Here is a 23,556-nt window from a genome sequence, read left to right on the forward strand (position 1 = left end):
TTAATAACGCAAAATAAATGTGATTATCATGAACTATTATATTAATCATTTGATAGCACTAGTTATATTACATTTAAATATCATGAAAAATAAAATATATATATTAAAACAACAATAACAACTTTAGTCTTATGAGTGTTCATGCATGCAAAGTGCAGTTGTAGGCAAAAGTTTAGGCACCCCTGGTCAAATTGCATGTTTTGTGGATTTGAAAATGTTACACATCCCCTAGAGAGAACACATTTCTACACATTTTAATGTACAATAAAAATAAAAAAAAGCTAAGAAGAAAAAAGTTAAGGCACATTTTTTATTTTATCTTCTATTTTTTATTAGATATGTTACACTGTGCACTAAAATTTGCAAAGAAAAAATGCCAATTTAATCTCACTGTAGCAGATGTTAACGTAATTTGATCAGGGGTGTTCAAACATTTGCATACGGCTGTATATTTGGAACAATATACAGTTTATTTGATTGATGCTTAACCTTTTTTTTAAGCTACAAAAACTGTAACCTGAAAAACAATTCATCAGCAAGACCTTTAGAAAGAGCTGCTATTGAGCAGTTATTACATAAAAAATGTTAAAACTACATCAGTTATACCTGATTGAAAAGGCTGCAAATATTATTGTTTTTAAGAGAGTATCGAGTTCATGTAGTTAAGTATAAATATCAACGGGTTGTCAAAGGGTTTGGACCCGCCATAAGCACATCACGACGTGAGATGTGAGCTGGATTGAAGTTCAGCACGAATCAGTCGAATCTTTCAGTCTTCATTCACTGTGGTTTCAGATTGGAGAGCTCTCAGATTTACTGCCTCCAGGACAATTGCTCTAATAGGAAACTGTGAAATGGACTATAACACTGACACATAGAAGTTGATATTCTTGCACTGCCTGTGTGAATCCACTTCAGCAGAGGTGTACAGAGCATTAACCTGTGGCCCTCTGACTGTGCTCTGTTCTGCAGGAGAACCGCGGCTCCAGAACTCTTCCCGAGATCGTAATTCCCTCCAGGCAGCTGGACAGCGAGCTGAAGCGCATGAAGAGAGATTGGGTTATTCCTCCTATTAATGTCCCGGAGAACTCCAGAGGGCCATTTCCACAGGACCTGGTCAGGGTAAGGTCAACTGCCTCTCTCTTTCCCTCTCTCGCCCTCTCTCATGCACACACAGATGGCCGTGTTTACCCAGAACACCCCGCGGTCCCGTAGTTTTGCCATAAACATCCAGAGATGTCGTGCATAGATGCTCTCTCTGAAAATGCACATACGTCCACGCTCTTCCCAGGCCTACACGTACATCGTGCCCTGCAGACAACGTATAATCCCTGCACGCTACAGAAAACCCACACAGTTCACACACCCACACACACCATCTGCTGTCTTAGAGTCAAAGAATCCGCCGCGACTGCAGTGGAAGATGGAGCCGCGACACGAGGAGCGAATGCTGGCGAAAGTTATAATTAATTGCAGTGTGACACTGAAGAACTTAATCTGTCATACACCAACCAGGCGAATGCGCACACATACATATGTATGGGAGCAGTGTGCAGATTCCATAAAGCTAGTCCAGATAGGTTGTGTTCACATTATAGGGTTGAAGTGGCACTAATCTGATGTTTTTGTCTAAATGCGACATGGATCTAATGATTTTAGAGCTGAGTAAACACAAAAATTTACCTCAAATCAAATTTGAGCACAATTACAAATGACCATGTTATATTTTTAGTCACACTATGGTCACATTACAAGCCTTTTTGGTCATGTTACAGTCACATTACAGCCTGTTTGGTCATGTTACGGTCACATTACAAGCCTGTTTGGTTGTGTTACAGTCACATTAGTCTTTTTTGGTCATGTTACGGTTACATTACAGGCTTTTTGGTCATGTTACATTCACATTAGTCTTTTTTGGTCATGTTACGGTGACATTACAGGCTTTTTGGTCATGTTACGGTGGCATTACAGGCTTTTTGGTCATGTTATGGTTGCATTACAGGCTTTTTGGTTGTGTTACAGTCACATTACAAGTCTTTTTGGTTGTGTTACAGTCACATTACAAGTCTTTTTGGTTGTGTTACAGTCACATTACAAGCCTGTTTGGTTGTGTTACATTCACATTAGTCTTTTTTGGTCATGTTACGGTCTCATTACAGGCTTTTTGGTTGTGTTACAGTCACATTACAGGCCTTTTTGTTCATGTTATGGTTACATTACAGGCTTTTTGGTCATGTTAAGGTCGCATTACAGGCCTTTTTGGTCACATTACAGTCAAGTTACAGGCCTTTTTGGACATGTTACAGTCACATTACAAGTCTTCTTGGTCGTGTTACAGTCACAAGCCTTTTTGCCTGTATTTTTATTTTTATTATTAGTTTTTTAATCTTTCTGCTTTGATGGTTCACATTGGTCATGTTCGCACTGCTGGTAAAAGTGGTCCAAATCTGATCTTTGATCGAGTGAGAAGTTAATAAGCTACAGGCTCAGTAAATCGAATGTTAAATTCAGGCATTGTGAGTGCATTTTACGTTCACATCGGGGTACATTTTGTGCTGCGCCTACCCACATTCATCTGGCTAAATTGTGCCATTAGTGCCACATTTAAAAAAAAAAATTGTGAGTATACTATGAAGGACTGAGAGGAAAAATCAAACAGTGGGTAAGAATGAATAAAATAAGACAGTGGAAAAATGGACCCAAATCCAGTCAGCTGCTTGTTACTGTTGTTTCTGTTGTTTACAGGCTCTCTATAATCTTTTTATGATATGTCTATACTACTGATATATTCAGAAAAGCACATTATGATGTAATATATTGCCAACACCTGCTGTCAAGGCCGGAAGATTGAATGTAAGCAAAAAGTTGCAGTTGAATTTGATAAGGCTTGTAATATGAGTGTAGTTCAGGCATTCAAGGCTATAATAAATTCTGCTTTCCTCTCTCTGGTGGGTGTGTGCAGATTCGGTCCGACCACGATAACAAGGTGAACCTGCGCTACAGTGTGACAGGCCCTGGAGCTGACCAGCCACCCACCGGCATCTTCTCCATCGACCCCATCTCTGGAGAACTGAGCGTGCTGAAGCCCCTGGACCGCGAACACATCGCCAGCTTCCATGTAAGAACACCTGAAGTGCATCTGAGGTGGGAAAAGGGCAGAGATTCATACAGAACTATCCTGCCCATCAGAAGTTTGGGGGCTCCTAGCTTTTCACAATGTTTTTTAATAGAAATAATCAAGGTTTTAGTGTCAGTTTGGAAAACATCTTAAAGACTAAGCAGAATTAATTTGAATCAAATAGTCAGCACTTAAACCTTTCAGCGGTTTAAACCACAGCTGGGCCAAAAGTGTTTTAGTGTATGCTTTTAACAATAGTTTGGAAAGGAAAACTGTCAAATCGTTATAAAGTTACAACTGGTCTTCATACTAAGGAAGACACTTTAATGACCGTGAAGCTGAAGATAAATATACCCAAAGGTTTTATTCATGAAAGCTTTTTTTATTTAAACTTTCTGTAATTTTTCGAAAATTCTGCCTAATTTAATGACTTTAAATAGTCATTCAGAGTGGTTTGTTGTAGCGAAACATACAGAATCAGATTTCTTTACAGTGGTGGTGATGGGAACTGGAGATCTCGATGTATACAACACAAATGTAGTCATTTCATTTACTATTCAAAACCACCAGTGAACCTACACAGCCACATGAAGCTCTTTTAAAAACAGGCTGTTAGTGATTATACAGTCATTGTTCATTTAAAATGCCATCCATCAACCTAAAGGCAGATATAGATTGTACCTTTTCTGCTATGCTAATGCTGTCGCAGACACAAAACACAAATTATAAAAGACTTCCTTTGTTGTAAGTTAAACTCAGTGGCCTTGAATGTGTAACATGATGTGTGAATAGCTGGCTTAGTGCCTATGACCCCATTTTCACCTGGCATTAACATACGTCTTGGGCAATCATGAGTGGACAGTGCTTAGTACAGGTGGGAATGGATTCTAATGTGTCTCAGTGATGGATTTTGATTGGACCACTAAAATCACCTTTAGAGCACTTCCTAACAGCAAAGGACCATCCAATCAACTGGACTTCTCTCTGCTCCAGGGAATTTCACTGATTTCTCAAAATTTCTGCAATTCAGTTGTCATTCGTAGTGGTTTGGTGTGAAATGGTTCATTGCAGAGAAACTTACTGACTCAGATCTCTTTACAGTGGTGCTGATAGGAACCAGGGGTCACAATGTCTACAACACAAATTGAGCCACTTTATTTACTATCCAAAATCATTAGTGAACCTACATGTGCCTTCTGAGTTTTTGTATGTAATGCTGATGATTGTAAAAAAAAAAGATAAATCTGAAAAAAAAAGCACTTTCTTTGGGCTCTGCTTCACTTCACAGCACCTTCAATTTACATCTCTATTTTCGAAATATATTTTAGGCTAAAGTCTTCTCTCAAAACCATCGTAAAAGAGTGTTTCACGCATCAGGCAGTGTTTTCACTACCATTTCACGTGGCACATTTTGCTGAGGGAGCTTTTAGGCTACGTTCACATTACAAGCCTCGTTGCTCAAATCTGATTTTTTGCTCAGATCTGATCTCTCTGACACGATGATTCACACTGATTCAAATCTGTCGTTAATGTGAACGAACCAGCGTCCTGAAATGACCCGTATGCGCACATCAGTAACCTCACGTGAACGAATCACGTGTGTCATGAACAGCAAACAGACTAATGAGCAGAACGAGCTTCGCTGTGAAGATAATTAACTCTGATCAGCTGTTCATTATTAGAGCGAGACGAAGGCGAAAAAGGTGAGATGTGTTGCTTTTCCACTGTTTACAGGCTTTAACTTCTGTTCGGCGCTGCTGCCATGGTAACACTGAATGATGACGCACGTGCAGTGAAACAAAAAGCACACGAATTCCGATCTGAGCGTCACATGAAGGTTGCATGGCCACAAATCAGATACAGATCCGATTTAGGACCAAACATGAAAGTGGCTCAGGTCAGATTTGAAAAGATCAGATTTGTGTGTCCACACAGCTCTGAAAACATCAGATCTGAGTCACATTAGGGCAAAAAATCGGATTTGTGACACTTCAACCTGGTAATGTGAACGTAGCCTTGGAGGCATTAAACTCTTCGGACGTCTGGTTCCAATCACCACCACTGTGAACAAATCAGACTCAGTAAGAACGGAGCACTTCATATCAAACCTCTCTGAATGACTTTGTTTATCTTCACCATGTAATTATGCAGAAATACTGAATGGAACTCTCCTTGATTGAAAAGTACCAGTGAAAATAAATAATTCCTCCCTACATTTATGAGGAAGGAAAGAGTGTCCCTGAACTCTTGCCAGTAGCTTAATAAGAAAGCTTTTGACAAATTCACACTGGCCATTTGGCGCCTCAGTTCTCTGGTCTTTTCAGTGACTCACTTCACACAAAGGCAGAGCTGCACTGTAATGATTAAATGCGTTTTGCACATGGGGGTATTTTTAGTTTCAGATATTTACATTGTCTCCCTAATGAGAGGATAGAAGGCATATGGTTTGTATGTTTGTGTGCCAGAAGATAACCATGATCTGTGAGATGCATCCTGATTTATCTTAAGAGTTGTGTTTGGCCTGATGCCTACATCTACGCATATTTCAGATAAGACATATTTGTCATGTGTATGTTTTGCACTGCATGATTCTCCTAGACTTTAGACAGTAAAATGATTCAGATTCACTCCATTGCGCACTCACCCTGAAACGGAGCCCAAACAGCAGAGCGCATCGACACAGCCATATCTACAAATTTACTGCAACAATTTCACAGTCAGAAACTGCAGCTTCAAGCATTACTGTCAGCAAGTTCTCTCTGTGCTCATATAGCTGGACCATTTAAATTCGCAACCCACACCCACACCCACACTCACACTCACACATAACCTTTCATGCCCTTTTATATTGTTTAACCCCTGAATGCACAGTATTAAGATGCTGCCCTTGGGTTATTAACTGTTAAGGGACGTTACGGTACTGTGCAAAAGTCCAAGTCCACCTTTTATTCATTTAAATTGGCTGAATGGCAATTAAGTATAAGCTGGTCTAGTACAAGGAGAAAATCGAGCTCCACTCTTGCTTCAGATCTGAAAACATCCACAGGTGTTTCTGTCCATCCTTCCACTGTGAGAAGACAACTCAGCGCTATGGGTCTGAAAGGGTGTGTAGCTGTCAAGAAGCCTCACTGAGAAAAGGAAACAGACCAAAAAGTCTTGCAGATCAAATTACAAAGATACTGGTTATCTCAAAAACAATGGACTGACCACCCCAGAGTCCAGACCTCAACATCACTGAATGTGTTATGGAATACTTTGAATGGTGAGAACCAGGAAATCCAGCCAACTTTTATCAGATTTAAAAAGTCTTTTATCTTTAGTGCAGTTATAATACTGAATAAGAGGGAGAATGAATGTTATATCTCCTGTTTGTACCTAGTTGGACTCTCTCTGTCTGGTTTTGTGGAATTTTTCTTTGTATTGTTTGGTTTTAAAGTTGTATTTAATGTGTTTTTTATTATCGTTGTATACTGTGGATGGAATGAATGTTAGAATGACTCCTTGCAAATCAGTTTTCTCCTGGAGAGACAATAATAAAGACTAAATTGAACTGATGAGGTCACGGGTTGGTAGCTTTAAAGATTAAGACCACCCACACTTTTGTGGTCTGGTGACACTACTGCCTCCAGACCCCTAATCAGAGAATAAAGAGGGTGAGGTATTTCCACTGAGTGTAGTGTGTTTGGGAGTAAGGGCGGGTGGGTGTCTGAGCCCAGGCTGTAGGCCATATTGCTGACTCCTCTGGTCCCACCAGACGGTCCACATTTTCACTCTGTGTCAGCTCCCAAAGCTATTAATAATATTTGGGATACACCGAGATGAGAACTGTGGGACAATCCTGATGTCCAGTATTTTTCATCCACATTATCTGCTGATGCTGATACATGTTAAAAAAACATAGAAACTGGGATTACAGTATTACAACCTGGATTAGCCTCACAGAGAAATAAAATATTTATTTATATATGGCTATAAATGCAGTAAAATTAATAAAATGCAGACATTTTAGAACTGTAGCCCCACATTCTGCTCTTCCAGAATACAGTCTGTTATTGAATATGGGTTTGAAATATTGGCCTGTTTGGTGCTGATAAAATTTGTTTTCCTATTATCTACCAAAACATGATTTCAGTATCACTGTATGTCTCTGGTTAAGAACACTGAACACTAACCTTGGTTGATAATGTCAATTTAGACAATTATCAAATGCAGAATTATTATGATAATATTGTTATGATCCAAACTCAGTTACTTTAATGAATATACTTACCATATAATCATCAGCTGGTCTCTCTTTGTGTGGTTCTCCATGTTTCTTTGATTGGAAACTGAATTATTGGCAAAAATTGCATGTTGGCACCCTTCTTTTGGACAAGCTGGTCCTTTTTCTGCTCATGTGCTGGATTTTTCATTTGCATGTTCCCCAGCATATTTTGCCAGACTGAATACCTCCGACAGGTGTACTGGGAGCTTGGTTAAAGCAAAATCATGAACTGTCTGAGGACCCTGAGAACTGGGTTGAATGTTGCCATAATTGATGCAGGAGAAAAGTGTTTCTGGACACAGAAGCACTCAGGAGTTAAGAAAAAGCTGTTTTTCCAGGCCTGTACCCCTTTAGCCTTTTACCTTTGGAGATGCTACCAGTGTACTCTTCATTTTTAATCCCATATGAATCTGTTATGCCTGTAGTTTTGTCTAGCAGTAATAATTGCAAAAGGTATGACCTTATGTGATTGGCTTGAGCCAATTGAGTCATATAATACCAAAACCTGCTAATGGACACAGCCGTTCTCTGTGTTGTTATTGTTATTGAGTGTGGTGGCTGTTGCATAATACTGTAACTCCTTTTTTTTCTATTACAAATATACAAATACTTTATCCAGTATGATTTGGACAGTCAGAATCACTGCATAACCTCCTTTGGTTAAACTAATCCACACCAATAGTGCTAATCACAACTGCACACTGAACTGACTAAGCCCTCCACTCTCTTCAGAGGAAAACCTCAGAAACAAGTGCTTGCCCACTGAGCTTAATCAGGGTGGTAATGATGTCCTTGTGCTTAAGAAGCAGTGTGTGTGTTGTGTGTTTGTGGGACAGAGTGGGTATGTGTGCTTTGACTTCCTGATTATACGTTAAATGGTTCGCCTGCTTGAGAACAGCTCTGGCCATCATGTCTTCATTGTTTAGGCCTCTTTGTCAGTGTGTTATTCATATTTTTTTATGTGTGAGTACAAAAATTATTGATGTATGTGTGTAACTTGATGATGTGTGTCCTGAAATCTGATGTTTTTTTTCTTCCTCTGCAGCTCAGGGCACACGCAGTGGACCTGAATGGCAATCAGGTGGAAAACCCCATTGACCTTGTGATCAACGTGATTGATATGAATGACAACCGACCTGAATTTGTCCATCAGATTTGGAATGGAAGTGTTCCAGAGGGCTCCAGGCCAGGTACGTTCCAACTGAGACATCATGTTTCCTATATATATATATATATATATATATATATATATATATATATATATATATACTAGAAACGCCAAAAGTGCTTCTAAAGAAACACAAAAACTGTATTTTTTTCAAGAGAGAGCAGACAGTAACGTTTATTAACCTAGATTAACCTAGATCTCTGTGTTTTCAGAGCCTTCTTCAGCTTTCTAGACATCATTTTGCTTCATTTTCAGATCCTCAGCCAGCTGCTTAGAGGAGCCTATAGTTTTAAAGTGTTAATACAAAGTTTGAAGAGTCAGAGAATTTCTTACGTGCTGAACCTGCCATCAGCACACAGTTCCTAACGACAAGACAGGCCTTAATGAATTAATTAAGTGCTGAGACTAATTTCTTTCTCTCCACTTTTTAACGTATTAAATACAAAATAACTGTGCAGAAAAATGTTATTTTTCAGTTTTCTGCAGAGGTTGTTTTTGTCTTTTCACTTCAAGAATCAGCAAAATATTTAATTAGGGGTGCCCAATCTTTTGCATGGAACTCTATCTAGCTAGCCCCCCCATTACTGGCTCCTAAGTACCTGTACTTGTCGGCCTTTTCTCTTCAGGTACGTCAGTAATGACCGTAACGGCCGAGGACAAGGATGACCCTCGCACTCAGAATGGTCAGCTGCGCTACAAGATCCTGTCTCAGAATCCCGAGAGCCCCGAGCGCCAACATGTTCACCATCAACAACCGCACCGGCAGCATCATCACCGTGGCAGCAGGATTGGACCGAGAGGTAAACACAAGATGGTGTATTTACATTTTTTTCAGCCTTCGCGCTGATGCATGTGTGAATATCCAGCTTTAGGTTTTTGAGGCAGTGACAGCGCTGCACCAAAATCTGCAGACACTGATGGATTTGTGACAGGAAGAGGTTTTCAGACTTTATCTGTATTTCAGTAAGTGAATGTAGTCATTTAGCCAAGGCACATTTGATGTTTGAAGTCTGAAGCTATGAGGCTAATGTAGTTAACAAGTAATGGAAGCTTGTAGCCTCCATTCACCATCATGCAAACCTCGTGTCTAAATCATTACACAGATTGTGCATGGCTGCCTTCACTATTTTTTAGATATGTGACATTTTTATAGATAATAGGATTTTGAATGAGACAGGATAAGAAACAACCTTCTTAACTTTAATGGAAGTGAATATAACAAAATTTCATTCAAGTAATTTTGCACCATTTCTTTTTCCTTTCATCATGAAGTGTTTATACAGTGTGAAGTGCAGCTGATGTTTTAAAATTAGCTTAAAAAAAGCAAGAATGGAGCTTCAGGATTTAGTCCTGACAGAATGTGTGACACGATATGAAGATATAGTGTAGAAGAGTTAAAGGAGTGTTTTAGAAAGGAATTCTGGAGATTGTCAGTGCGTTTACATGCATTTAATAATCCGAAAACTGCGGAAAAATAGATTTTGTCAGAAATCCGTTTAGCGCATTTACATGCACTTGGGAATCAGATAATGGGGAAACTCTGCGTCTACATGAGTCAGACAGTAATCAGATTTCTGCTTTGCAACCAGCCAATAAACTCACAGAATAAGATGTGATGTAAACCTAATGCAAAACATCATGTTACAGGTTTTAAAGAGTCACTTTAGCAGAAAATATGAATATACATCATCTAGAAAACAAAGAATATTCAAATCCTTCATTTCGTCAAGCATGTACGTGGTTTCACCGTTGCACCAAAAGCATTTGGTTGCTATCTCATGGGTTCTGTGTTAAAAGCCACCTGCTATTTTTGCACATGTGCAAACTGAGAAAGCCGAAAGAAATCAGAGTAAAGGTTAACATGCACTTGAAACCTGGTTTCTGAGCTAAAATCCAGCTCTCTTAATCCGATTTCTTACTCAGATTTCTAGGCTTTAATCTGATCTATGAAATCAGTCTATGCTGTTTACATGACTACTTGAATAATCAGATAACTGCCAAAATCCAATAATGATTGGATTATTAAGTGTGTGTAAACACACTCAGTGTTGTACAGTTTAGTGTTTGCTCTGCTCCAGCACACCTGATTCAGCTTCTCAGCTCATTATCAGCCTTCATTAGCTGGATCAGGTGTGCAGGAGCTGGATCAGACTCTAAACCCTGCTCTGCAGTGTTTTGTATTGAGTAACATGCAGCAGGTTTGCTCTGGCTGGTTGGCTGTTCAGTGCCTAATGGGGATTTTAATGACACACTGACTAATGCCTGATAAAATGCTGTTCATGACTTACCACCTCACCACCTCACAATTATTCAGCCTAGAGCCTCAGCAAACAGCTACACATTTACTGGGAGGCTGTATGTGTGTGTGTATATACACATACACACATACTCACCAAGCACTATGAACACCTGTGCACCTACTTATTCCTACAGTTATCTATCTAATCAGCCAGTCGTGTGGCAGCAGTGCAGTGAGTGCATAAAACCATGCAGGTACAGGCCGGCAGCTTCAGGTAATCTTCACACCAAACATCAGAATGAGGAAAACTTGTGATCTCAGTGATTTTGACTGTAGCATGATTTGGCATGTTGGTGCCAGATGGGCTGGTCTGAATATTTCTGTAACTGCTGATCTCCTGGGATTTTCACACACAACAGTCTCTGGTCTCTAGAGTTTACTCAGAATGGTGCAATAAAGATAAAAACACCAGTGAGCAGCAGTTCTGTGGACAGACATGCCTTGTTGTTGAGAGAGGTCATTCAATCGGTTGTGTCCAAACTTTTGCTTAATGTGCTGTATCGCACATTAAGACAAACAGAAACCTCAACATGCATTACACACGCACTGCAGATGGCTGGTGAGCTAATATACATCACACCCATCACAACGTTCACAAACAAACAGCTCACAGCACATGTTGATCCATATCATCCAGCCTGCGGTTCCTAATGAAAATGTTGGACTTTGTCCCGCAGCACTGTCTGGCCTTCATCACCTTGACTTATAAAGAAACAAATGAGATATTGTACTTGTTGAGTCTCTGTTTGAGAGGAATATTAATAAGGGGCATAAAGGCGGTGAAAAATTCCATTTGATGTCGACACACATAATTATTTTATCTCTCGTGACTCATTCTGAAACAGTGCCACTCTGCAGTTGGCATTTTAAAATCAGCCAAAGCAGCCAAACACAAAAATGTTAGATCCACTGAAAATGCTCACACATCTCAGACATTTAAATTAATTGGAGGGGAATGATTAACCTCTGTTGCTCTCATTTAACCCCTTACAATCTCTGGCTTATTACATCCTAAGGCTTATTATTCAGAAAGTACAGTGCGAAGTGATGGAGTTATTCTCGGGTTACAGTACGCTGTAAAAGTGGGAGAGAGCAGAAGTGTTTTCGGCTTAAATTGACGTAAATTTGTGTTTGCTCCTAAAATATTGCTTTGTTTCATTCATTGAATGTATTTCAGTTAGAAGTCATTTTGTTAGCTTCAACTGACAAACCATTTTTTACAGTGTGGTAAGGAAACCAGGCCTGGGTTTGCTGGCGGCTCCTGGATGTTTAAAGACTTTAATTGTTTGCCTGTGGTCAAATAAGCTTAAGAAGTTCTGTTTGACTGTTCTGCTTTCAGAAAGTTCCTCAGTACACCCTGATCATCCAGGCCACTGATATGGAGGGAAACCCGATGTACGGCCTTTCTAACACAGCCACAGCGGTCATCAGGGTGGAGGACGTCAACGACAACCCGCCGGAGTTCACCACTGATACTGTGAGTCAGACTGTCCTCAATGTTGTTTGACTCTTAGTAGGCCTTTCACAATTACTGCATAATTGCCTGATCACAATTATTTCATCTGATCATAGTTATTTTAGCTGACCACTGTTATTTTCCACAGTTGTTAGCTTTAACTGCTGTGTTTACATTGTAACAAACACAATATCTTGGGTGCATTTTCATCCACTGAATTGTGGCAAATGCATGCAAATAACAGAAGACAGAAAGCGTGTTTGAGTCACATCATGGATCGTACAAAAACAACAAAACTTCTAACTTATAAATAGTGCTGTAACACCTTTAGAGGGTGCTGGTTAGTAATGTTTGTTTATTTAATGTTTATTAACCCTATAATGTATAAAGAGGGCCAAACTGTCCCAATAGGGTGTGATTTCTGGATTATTTTATCAATAAAAACATTTCATTTTGGGATGGTGTTTGTTAGTCCTACAAATACCATAATTGTTGGTTACAGGCTTTGAAAAAATCTCATTTTTGTTTCAAGTCTTTGTAAAGGGGGTCAAAATGACCCCCATGCATTTCCTGCAGAATTTTGTGATACCATGGTACATCGGTATGGTATTAAGAATATAGTTACACTTACACTGTAGGGCAGCATTCATAAGGCTACATGACACCTACATAAACTCGTCATGACAGTTGACTTAAACCTACATAAACATTTCTGAAGGCTTATTGCAATTTTTTTTCTTTTCTTTGAAGAAAACCATTGTTTCCCCCTTTATGCATTTATATAGGTTTTATGGGTCATGCATAGAGTTAGTAACATCTTTAGACGACAGCGGTACGTAGTGTTTGTTTATTTGATGTTTCTTAAGAACACCTTTAGATGGCAGCAGTGAGTAATGTTTGTTTATTAGAACTTGAGCTGTTTAGTAGTTCTGACAGCTAGAAAACAAGATTTTAGGGCAGTCAAGGGCCGGAGGTTAGGGAACCAGCCTTGTGACCGGAAGGTCGCCGGTTCGATCCCCTGAGCCGACAGTACATGACTGAACCCCCAACTGCTCCCCAGGTGCTGTGGATAGGGCTGCCCTCCGCTCCGGGCAAGTATGCTTGCTGCCCCCTAGTGTGTGTGCATTCACTAAAGTGTATGTGGTGTTTCACTGCATGGATGGGTTAAAATGAGGAGGTGAAATTTCCCCACTGTGGGACTAATAAGGGCAACTTAACCAGCTAATTCACAATTTGGCCACTTTAGATTGGTGCTTTTATAGTTTACATTTAATTTTATCATTACAACGGGCTAACCTTTAGAATTAACTTATCCTAGACAGTGAACAAACTTAAAGATGGCAGTTAAATATTGCTGAGTTTAACATATTGGAAAAAAATAAGAAGTCTGTCACTGAACCTATCCCTACACAAACTTATCCATACACAATACAAATAGTATATACACCTAATTTATTATGTAACTAACTATGTATCTAAATACATAATTATGCAATTACACTGAAATGTAATGTATAATATGTAATGTAAATCAAACAATAATAACAGCTCTGGATTATTTAGGATTAAGATTCACCAATGACCGCGAACTTAGACCATCTCGTCTTATGATATAGATGTCCGAGTGTTGATATTAGCATGTATAAGTGTTTAAACAGTGTTAACGTGTCGCTAATGACTGACATACTTTGGAATGACCTCTCTCTCTCTCTCTCTCTCTCTCTCTCTCTCTCTCTCTCTCTCTCTCTTTCTCTTCCTCCCTCTCCCTCTTGCTTTACTCCACCCTGACAGGTAAGATATTAGCAAGCCATTCCGGCCAATATCTAGTTAGTCTGTGATTTCTGTCACTTGTCATAGGAAACGACTGAGGGAAAGCACAGTGGTGTTTAATGGAATTGGTAAAGTGTGTTTGAAGGACATTTCTCATTATTTCCGAAAAGCCTTCACGACAGCCAGGCATATTTGAAGAAAAATCTAGTCACGCTCGACAGCCTGCTCTTTAGATATTAATGAGGACTTCAAAAACACTACCTTTGAGTTTTGTTTAACCACGGGAGATATTGCGGACCTCTCGCAGCCCCTCCCTGCCGCTCTCGCCGAAATAAACTGCCAAGGCGACTTCTCTTCCATCAATCTCTCTCTGAGTGTAACACAAACCATGTATTTCCCAAACGTGTCTGATTCGATTACCTCGGAGTGCTTCACATACGATAACGTTCGGAGGCAACATTTCACCGTGATAACATCATCATGCTTAATTATGTAGATTATATTCTCATTCGTGGAGCACACCTAAGGTGGTGGGAAATATGTTATTATGTGCTGGAGAAATCTCAGCAATGCCAGGGTTCATCATCAGTATAATGGTGTCTGACGGCTCTGTGGAGTTCTCGCTACAGACTCTGTTAGTCTGTGGCTGTGTGTGAATGTGGGTTATATATAAGTATGGAAAGTACACTGAAAAAAGTAATGCATTGGATTCAGATGTGTACATCATTTCCACAAGAATAATGGGATATTCTGTAAACACAAATATTGGTGACACTTTATTTTGCATTTGCAACACTCAACAGACTCTCAGTAACGTCAAAAATATATGAGGGTTAGGGTTCTGGGTTGAGGTTAAGGTTAGGGCCAGGGTTAGGTTTTAGTTAAGGTTAGTAAGGTTAGGTTTGTGTAATGGAAGTAACATATTAACCTCTACTTACTGTAAATAATGTATCAACAGAACATCTACAAGATATTTACTTCAGTGTATTCAGATGCTTCACTACTGCTGCTTCATTGATATGTTGTTGTTGTGTTACTGATAATCTGTTAATAGTTTATTAACCATCTACAAAGGATCACTCCAAATAAAGTGTTACAAAGTAGGAACAAAATATGTAAGTCGTGGCCACAACTTAGTTAGGCGTAGGACGAAGATCATGCCTTGATAAGCTGTGGTCAAAGTTACAAAGTTGGGGCCACGCATTAAGATCTCTTTCCCATACCTTACTAAGTCGTGGCCATGACTTAATTGTCCTGTTCCCATGCCTTACTAAGTCATGGCCATGCATTATTCTTATTTATACAGGGATGTCACCAGCAGGGCTTCATAGCACTAATATCTATTGTGCTAAAATATCTGAATTTTGTAAACCTACAGAAAAAATGGCACAGTTCTATTTTATGCTAATCTGAATGCATTTAATGCATTGAATTGCAAGGCTATATATTTTTTTTAATATTTTTTTTATATATATTTTTGTATTTTTTTTGTATTTAAGTTCTACAAGGGGGCTACACATCTAAGATTTTCACTCACCTTTGCAGCTGTGTAAAGGTGATGTGGCAATAAATATGATTTGATTTGAACAGTCCAGGATACAGTCAATGTTTTTAATTGTAATATTTGCTTTTGGAAGGCTAAACATTGCTATCTATGATGATATCTGAATCATTTTGGCATCGGCAGAAAATTGTTTCAAAATTATCCCTACACAACAAACATACTGCTGTTGTTCTGCTGTATGTTTACCCCATGTGACTTTGTCCCTCACACAGTTCTACGGCGAGGTTCCGGAGAACCGAGTGAACGTCATCGTGGCCAACCTGACGGTGACGGACAAAGACCAGCCCAACACTCCTGCCTGGAAGGCAGTGTACAAGATCACCGGCGGCGACCCCACAGGCCGCTTCTCCGTCCCCACTGACCCCACCACTAACGAGGGCCAGGTGACCGCAGTCAAGGTAAGCGGAATTACCCAGAATCCACTGGGAGCCACTTACACACACCTTCTCTCTGCTTCTGGCTCCTGCATGGCCATGATGCTTCAGTCAGAAATCCTTGCAGTGGGCATGTTTAGTGGAGGCCGAATCGGATTTCTGTCGAAATGAATGTCCCTCATACAGAAATCTGTCCAGCAGCCTGCTGATCCGCTCCTCAAGGTCATGTTTGATGCATATGAGTTGTCTTCAGTGTCCCACTACATGCCTGTTGGCCATAACCATGAGCATAAATGAATCTTATTAGATGTTTTTCTGGAATCGTATTAGTCTTGGGGAGATTATACCAGAAATTCTTTTCTCATTCTGTCCTAGAAGCACAAGTTCCTCATGGGCTGTGCCTCACTCTCCTCCTCTGTGATCATTTTCCATCCTTTGAATCCCAAATGAATCTGAGTTCTGTGTAAAATAAGGGGACATGAAGAGAGGAGAAGCCACATAAATCATGATAACAGCAGGCTAAAAAACAAGAAACGCTGCACAAGCAGCTGTTAACGCAGCCGGTTGCAGAAATGTTACTTTTGAGTAACTAGTTTTTTGTCATGGTTCAGAAAACTGACACAATGAAAAAATTTTCCTCTGTTTTATGTTCTTGTGCGCTGATCTGGTGAAAACAGTCATTTTAAAGTGCATCATTTGGTGTGATCACATGATGCAACTTGTTCCATGAAGTTGAGACGCTTGGAACTGTTGGGGCTGATTTTCAAATGAGTTGCAGGACGACTTACATTATCGCAACTCGAGTGCAGTTTAGTCTTATGTAGGTTTCGAGACACCAAAGTTGCATAAAAGTTTCACTATGTAAAGCCAGCCTTACGTGCACAATAATAATGGCATCATTTCTGATTTTGGTAGTTACTTGATGATTCAAGTGATCATGTAGTCAGCATACTATAATTTTTCATGTCAGATCAAATGTGTTTCTGGTTTGCGAGAAATACGATAAAGACACCTGGATTTTAGCTCCATAATTCAGCATTCAGTGCATATATGCCATTAATCTGATATCTGATATGATCAAACAGAACTAGACAGAACAGTGGCATAGATATAGACTGACTCCTATAGGCCTGTAGTTTTACCATCATCAGATTTCTAAATAATTATTGTCAAAATCTGATTTTCTACAATCACATGCAACATTTTTACATTTTGTCCTCTACAGAGAACTGGAGTTAACATAAACATATAATATGTTGTGTGCAAAGTTTAGGCTCATTTCATATTTCATGTTTTACTTTATCCAACATGTAAAAATCAGCAAATATATAGAAATTGTGCACCAAAGTTTGCAGGAAAAAAATGCTATTTTTAAGTTTGTTCTTACATTCAGACTTTTGCGTACAACTGCAAATGTCAATGTACTTTATGTTTTGTTTTCAAAAATGCAAAACCAGTTTGGTTTCATATACATAGTGATAAAATAATTATAATATACTAATCCTGTGCACCAGATTTCAAATGATTAGTAGGTAGATGGGAAGCTGTAAAAAGAAACAGACAAATAATTTTAGATGTATCCAGAATGATGAGCAGAGCTGTAGATCATTCTAAAATGACTTATAATTTCAGTCTTGATGGGATACAAAGTTAATTTCCAGAATGACTGGGATTTTATGAGAACTTGACAAAAAGTACTGAAAATAAATAATGTAATATGTTATTTTGCCATTTTAATAACTTCATATTGTTCCAGAAATACTTAAATTACTGTAAAAAATTGAAATACCTTTTGGTGCTTATGATATTAAATCTTTATTAGCAGGGGTATGACAAGGCTGCTGTGTAGTTTCTGACTCTTGAGTATTGATGCCCCCTAACAGCCCGTTGACTTTGAGACCAGCCGGACGTTTGTATTAACTGTGGTGGCGATGAACGAGATTGCGTTGGAGCGAGGGATCCACCTGCCCCGCCAGTCCACAGCCACTGTCTCTATCAGAGTTATCGACGTCAACGAGAGCCCCTACTTTGACCCCAACCCCAAACTCATCAAACTGGACGAGGGAATGCCAACCGAGTCTGTGCTGACCACTTTCACGGCCCAGGACCCCGACCGCTTCATGCAGCAGACCATCAGGTACAGCTTCGTCAACAAGCACCCAGCTCCTGATTCACTGCTCACTGTCCACTGGCTGTTTGTTGAATAACAGTAGCTTAAAGCCATTTGTCCTTGAAGAAAAATTAAATCTGCAGTGTTGAATTAAATCGCAGTTCCACTGTTTTTCAGGATATCTCTATACTTAAATCGGTACAGTGTAAACAAAGTCGTACAGAGTGGTTTGATGTGAAATGCTTCATTCTAGAAACTTACTGAGTTAGAATTATGCAAAGTGGTGGTGATAGGAACCAGACGTTTGAAAAGTTTAATGCCTCTAAAAGCTCCCTCACAAAGTTATTACATGAATTGGTTATGAATGCACTGCCTGATGCCTGAGACATTGTTTTAGGATAGTTCTGGGTTCAGATTCTGGCATAAAACATCTGTTTATAGTGGAGGAGTACATGCAGGCTGTTGAAAAGCAAAATAGCACAAAACATATTTTTTCAGATTTACCAATATTTTACTATCATCATCATCACATGTAAAACTCAGAAGATGTGTGGTAAATTGGTAGTAAGTTGGGAAGTAATTAAACATATCACTGTTGTTGGAACAAAACCTTGTATCTCCAAACATGTAACTTTACAGGTGAAGGAAAAAACCTAATTTACTTTTAATGTAAGTCAATGGAACCAGACTTTTTTCCAAGTCATTTTGAGCTGTTTCTTTTGGTCCATTCATCATGAAATTTACACACAATGTAAAGAGCAACGGGCACTTGCGAATTATGTCAAAAACTGAAAAATGACAAAAACGGAGATACAAGGTTTTGTTCCGACAGCAGCGACATGTCTATAATATATGTCTATAGTATGTCTGTATTTGTCTTGTAGACATGGTCTACATGATCACTGTAAAGTAATCTGAGTTGTTAGAAATCTCAACAATGGACCACTTCACATCAAACCATACTGAATGACTTTGTCTTCATTTTATATTAATTTGTATTGTACGTTAAGAATTTTTTTCCTTTTCCTGTGAAGTTACCATTTTGGAGATACAAGATTTTGCTCCAGCAGCAAAGATATACACTGTTTAAGCACAAACTTTGGCAAAAAATCTAAATGGCAAACTATATGCCTAAATCATCAACATGGAATTTTGCCTGTCTTTTATCCACTGTAGTGATGCTTCCATTACATATTAGCCACATTCGCCTTAAAACATATCTTGGCTGATGAATTACATTCAAGGAGAAAGTTGTGTAAATTTGACTTTTTTGCCTTCAGTATGTGGCTTAGTTATAAGGCTGATATAAAAGTTAGTCCAGTCCAGCTCAGTCCAGTCTCAGGGTTGTCATGTAGACCTTAATTTCAGTTTTGAGAACACACTTTTTGCAGCAGTGGACCACTGTGTCCCTTTGAAATGCCCTTTGGTAAACATCAGCATAAATTATTTATACATCTCCCAGCCTGGATACACTGACAGCTTGAATGTCCTTACATATTAACAGCATCCCTTAACGTTCTCTCCTCTCAGATACTCCAAACTCTCAGACCCGGCTGACTGGCTGAGGATCGACCCCAACAATGGACGCATCACGACCATCGCCGTTCTGGACCGCGAGTCTCCATACGTTCAGAATAACATGTACAACGCCACGTTCCTCGCTACTGACAGCGGTGAGTTCACCAAGCACCAATTCAGTATCATGTGAAGGAGCTTTCTGTATTCAAGAGTACAATTCAGGAGGATATGTTAACTGTGTAGTTCTACATGTAGTGGCCCCAGAAAGTATTTGTGCCATACTTTAAAAAGTTATCATTTTAGAAAAAAGTGTTATTTAAAAAAAAGGCATTTATTTTGAAAAAAATATTTCATCAATGTCTTTTTCTTTTTGGAAAAGTATTCTTGTAAAAAAATTTAGATCATTATCATATGAGCAGTTTCTTTGCAGATTTCTGCAGGTTTGTGTCCAAATTATATTTATACGTTTCTAAGTTCATGATTCCAGTGATGAACACAGGCTCACCAACATCAGTGAGTGTATTTACATGCACTCAATAATCCGATCATCATCAGATTTCTGCAGTTATCTGATTATTCAAATGGTCATGTAAACAGCACACTCCGATTTTTTAGATCAGAGTAAGGTCCAGAAATCTGATGAAGAAATCGAATAAAGAGAGCTGGACTTTAGCTCAGTAATCAGATCTGTCAGTGCATGTGAACTCTTACTCTGATTTCTTTCGGATTTCTTAGTCTGTGCATGTGTGAAAACAGACGGTGGTACCAGAAATAAGCAAGCAGCGTTCTCACAAGATGCAGCAAAAAGATGCTGAAATCAACTACATGCTTAACAAAATGATGGATTTAAATATTCTTCATCTTATAAATGATGTATGTTCATATTTTCAGTGGAGCAATGTTTAAAAAAAAAGCCATGGCATGAAGTTTGAGCTTGCGCTACGTTTACGTCACTCCTTCTTCTTCTGAAGTGAATGTAAACGCGTTGATTGGATTACTGACAAAGTCTGATTTTCGGTTATCGGATTGTTAAGTGCATGTAAATGCGCTATTTGAAATAAAACAGCCCCAGACTTTGAAGTTTCCAGTTCTTCATGCTTTCTCCGCACAAGTGATGAAAAAAAAATCATGTTGTTAATAAAGTTATAAATTAACCTAAAGAACTTCATTAGGTTTACCAGTGATTAAATGATTAAAGTGTCAAAATACTTTTTGGGGCAACTGCACTGCTGCTGTCACAGGAAACACTTTTAGGCAAAGGAAAAAAATGTTTGAAAGATTTGCTTCTCAAAATTTCTATTAGTCCTTTCATCATGGTATGAAAGCTTACAGCTTGTGTGTTCAAGTGGTGTAAAAAGTAAATCCAAAAGAGATGAAGCTCTGAACTCTGTGTGGAGAAAATTAGTTTTTTTTAAAGAATTTTTTACTTTCACTTTAGCTGCTCGGGGATATGAAAGTGAAAAGTGTTTTAACTCAAGTAACTGGATGCTGGTCTTGCACTTTTAAGAGTGATAATGCTCATTTGTACATTCACTCAAGCGTGAGGCTTGTGTACTTCCTGTGGAGGTGACAGCTTCCCTATGATGGATGATTTAGAGGTTCTACCAGCCTGAGCTAGAAGCTGAAGTCACCTTGTCGGAGCGTATCTGATGCTGCATGTTTGCAGTCAGGTGAAATGTTTAGTCTTGCTAAAATCCTGGTGAAAAACAAGGGCTGTGTTTCAGAATTATCCAAGTCTGTGTGGCTGCCCGCCACTCTGGCAGCCACCTCCAAGATCAGCTGTGTTATCGGGCTTCTCACAGTGGAGGTGTGGGCGTGTGTCCACATTTAGCATCAGACAAAGACACCCCGGCCAAGGTGAAAGTGCTAGCAGAGCCCTCTGGATTTGTTCACTTTTTGGAAACATGAATGTGGGTACTGTCAGGCTAGCAGGACATCAACCTTCTGTCCTCTAAATAGGATGATCTTTGTGTAAGCGAGTAGAGCTGGACAATATATATCATTTGTTAATAGCTATCGCAGTACTTTTTGCAGTCCTGATGTATGCAAATGGCCTTCTAACCTGACCTGTACAGCTGTTCTGGGCAAGGCATTTATATTTTGATTTATTAAGGCATCCATGCAATTCGACATATGTAAAGAATGATGGACCAAATAATATAGGCCAGCCTTCAGTTACGCTTTGCTAAAATAATAATGGAAGCACCAATTTGAAAATGACCTTAAATACCTAAAATCTTCTTTCCTTATGATAAAATCACAGCAATGCACAGCCTCAAGTGACTTATTGCTTTTATAAAGACGGCAGCCAACATACAATATGATAAAATACACAATTTTTCAGAAAACAATTTAAGTTATTATTATTAATAATTGACATAAACAAGTATTCCATCAAGAAATGTAGTTCCTTTAGAGTACACTTTTCATTGCTAAGCACCCTTGGACTGCTAAATAAGGACAACGTTCAGTCGTCCATCGTTGTATATTGCAGTCATTTCATGATTTTTTAACTTTTTGTCGTATAACAATGAACATATGATAGCACAGCACTGCTTAATACAAAAGCTTCTGCTTTATAAGTACTTGTTGGTCAGCAAATTACCACTGCGAGTCTTATTTAGTACCAATCCAGCGGCACCCCTCTTTCATGCTGGAGCTGAATCTCAAGTGGCTCATTGCTCCCTACATAGTGTACTATGTAGGAATTTAAATACTGGATCCTGCAACGCAACAGGGCACAATATAGCTAATAAATAGGCTAGCTGACCATCCCAGACCTGACCATCCTACTAATATAATAATATCTTCAGTTTTTTAAACTGTCTTTCTAACAGGTCATTCCACAGTTCATTTTTGATACATTTCATAAATTATTAAATGTCACTAATCCAATGGCACTTACAGAGTAGTGCTGTGTAATATATGACTTACTGATTATTATTGTATTATATAACTAATATATTAGAATAATCTGAATGCAATATTGGTTGAAATATGTGACTATATAACATGAAACTAGAACCATTACATAATAACAGTACAGGTGTAATGTCTTTCCAGACCTGTTCATATGAAGTTTACATACAACCTTCAAACACAATAAAACAAACTTACAGAAATGTCCCAGGCTAACAGCTTAAATGAATAGTTAGGCGTAGCAATCAAATGTGCACAGTTGTCCACTTACCTCAGGTGTAGTCATTCAGCTAAGGCATGTTTGATGTCCAGATGTTGCTTCTTTAGTTTAGCACTAATGTTGCTAACAAACACTAGAAATCAATAGTCACCCAAATCTTTTCCGTAAATACATCCCCAGAACGTCTCTCAAACCTAAACCACATCGACAAGTCTGTGTGATCGTAATGAAGAGCTGCATGCAGTTTGAGTCGGTTAAAAGAAGTTTTGGGTGACTACTGACTTCTAGTGTTTGTTGGCACTGTTAGCCTCAAAACTCCAGTTTGAAACTAAAGAAGCAAAATGTGGACACTATGCATGTCTTGGCTCATTGACTACATCTGGCGTAAATGGAGAATTTATGTAAATATGCTGTTATGTAGGCTAGTGCTTGAAGTATACTAATATGTAATCATAACTAATAATGACTCCGGGGTATAAAATTTGCATAAGTAGCGATAAAAGGGGTCCAATAAAGCGGGTAGGGTGACTGCATTTTCTGTAATTACCCCATTGTGTCAGATCAGAGGTTCCCCAATGTCTGTTGTTTTTCATTTTTTTTTAATTGCATGCAAGTTATTCTCTATTTCACTGCTATCAACACCACTAGCCTTTGTTTCCAGGCTGTTCTCTCTGCTTTACCACTAGGTTGATATAAGCTCTTCCCTTCTGGAGCAGAATCACTGCAGTACAGTATCGGAATGGATTAAAAAAAAAATTCCTTTAATTTACAAATAT

At 38.9% G+C, this 23,556-nt stretch overlaps 1 protein-coding gene across 1 annotated transcript in view; it reads left to right on the forward strand.

Annotated features, from left to right (window-relative positions):
• LOC118825669 (cadherin-2-like) overlaps positions 1-23,556 on the forward strand; it is a 162,800-nt gene that overhangs the window by 113,744 nt on the left and 25,500 nt on the right. The window contains 9 exon segments of the mRNA XM_036596403.1: positions 973-1,122; positions 2,963-3,118; positions 8,428-8,572; positions 9,177-9,274; positions 9,276-9,350; positions 12,189-12,326; positions 15,852-16,037; positions 17,897-18,150; positions 19,654-19,796. Coding sequence (XP_036452296.1) covers positions 973-1,122; positions 2,963-3,118; positions 8,428-8,572; positions 9,177-9,274; positions 9,276-9,350; positions 12,189-12,326; positions 15,852-16,037; positions 17,897-18,150; positions 19,654-19,796 — 1,345 coding nt within the window.

Source organism: Colossoma macropomum, unplaced genomic scaffold, assembly GCF_904425465.1.
Source record: "Colossoma macropomum unplaced genomic scaffold, Colossoma_macropomum, whole genome shotgun sequence".
Lineage (NCBI taxonomy): Eukaryota > Metazoa > Chordata > Actinopteri > Characiformes > Serrasalmidae > Colossoma > Colossoma macropomum.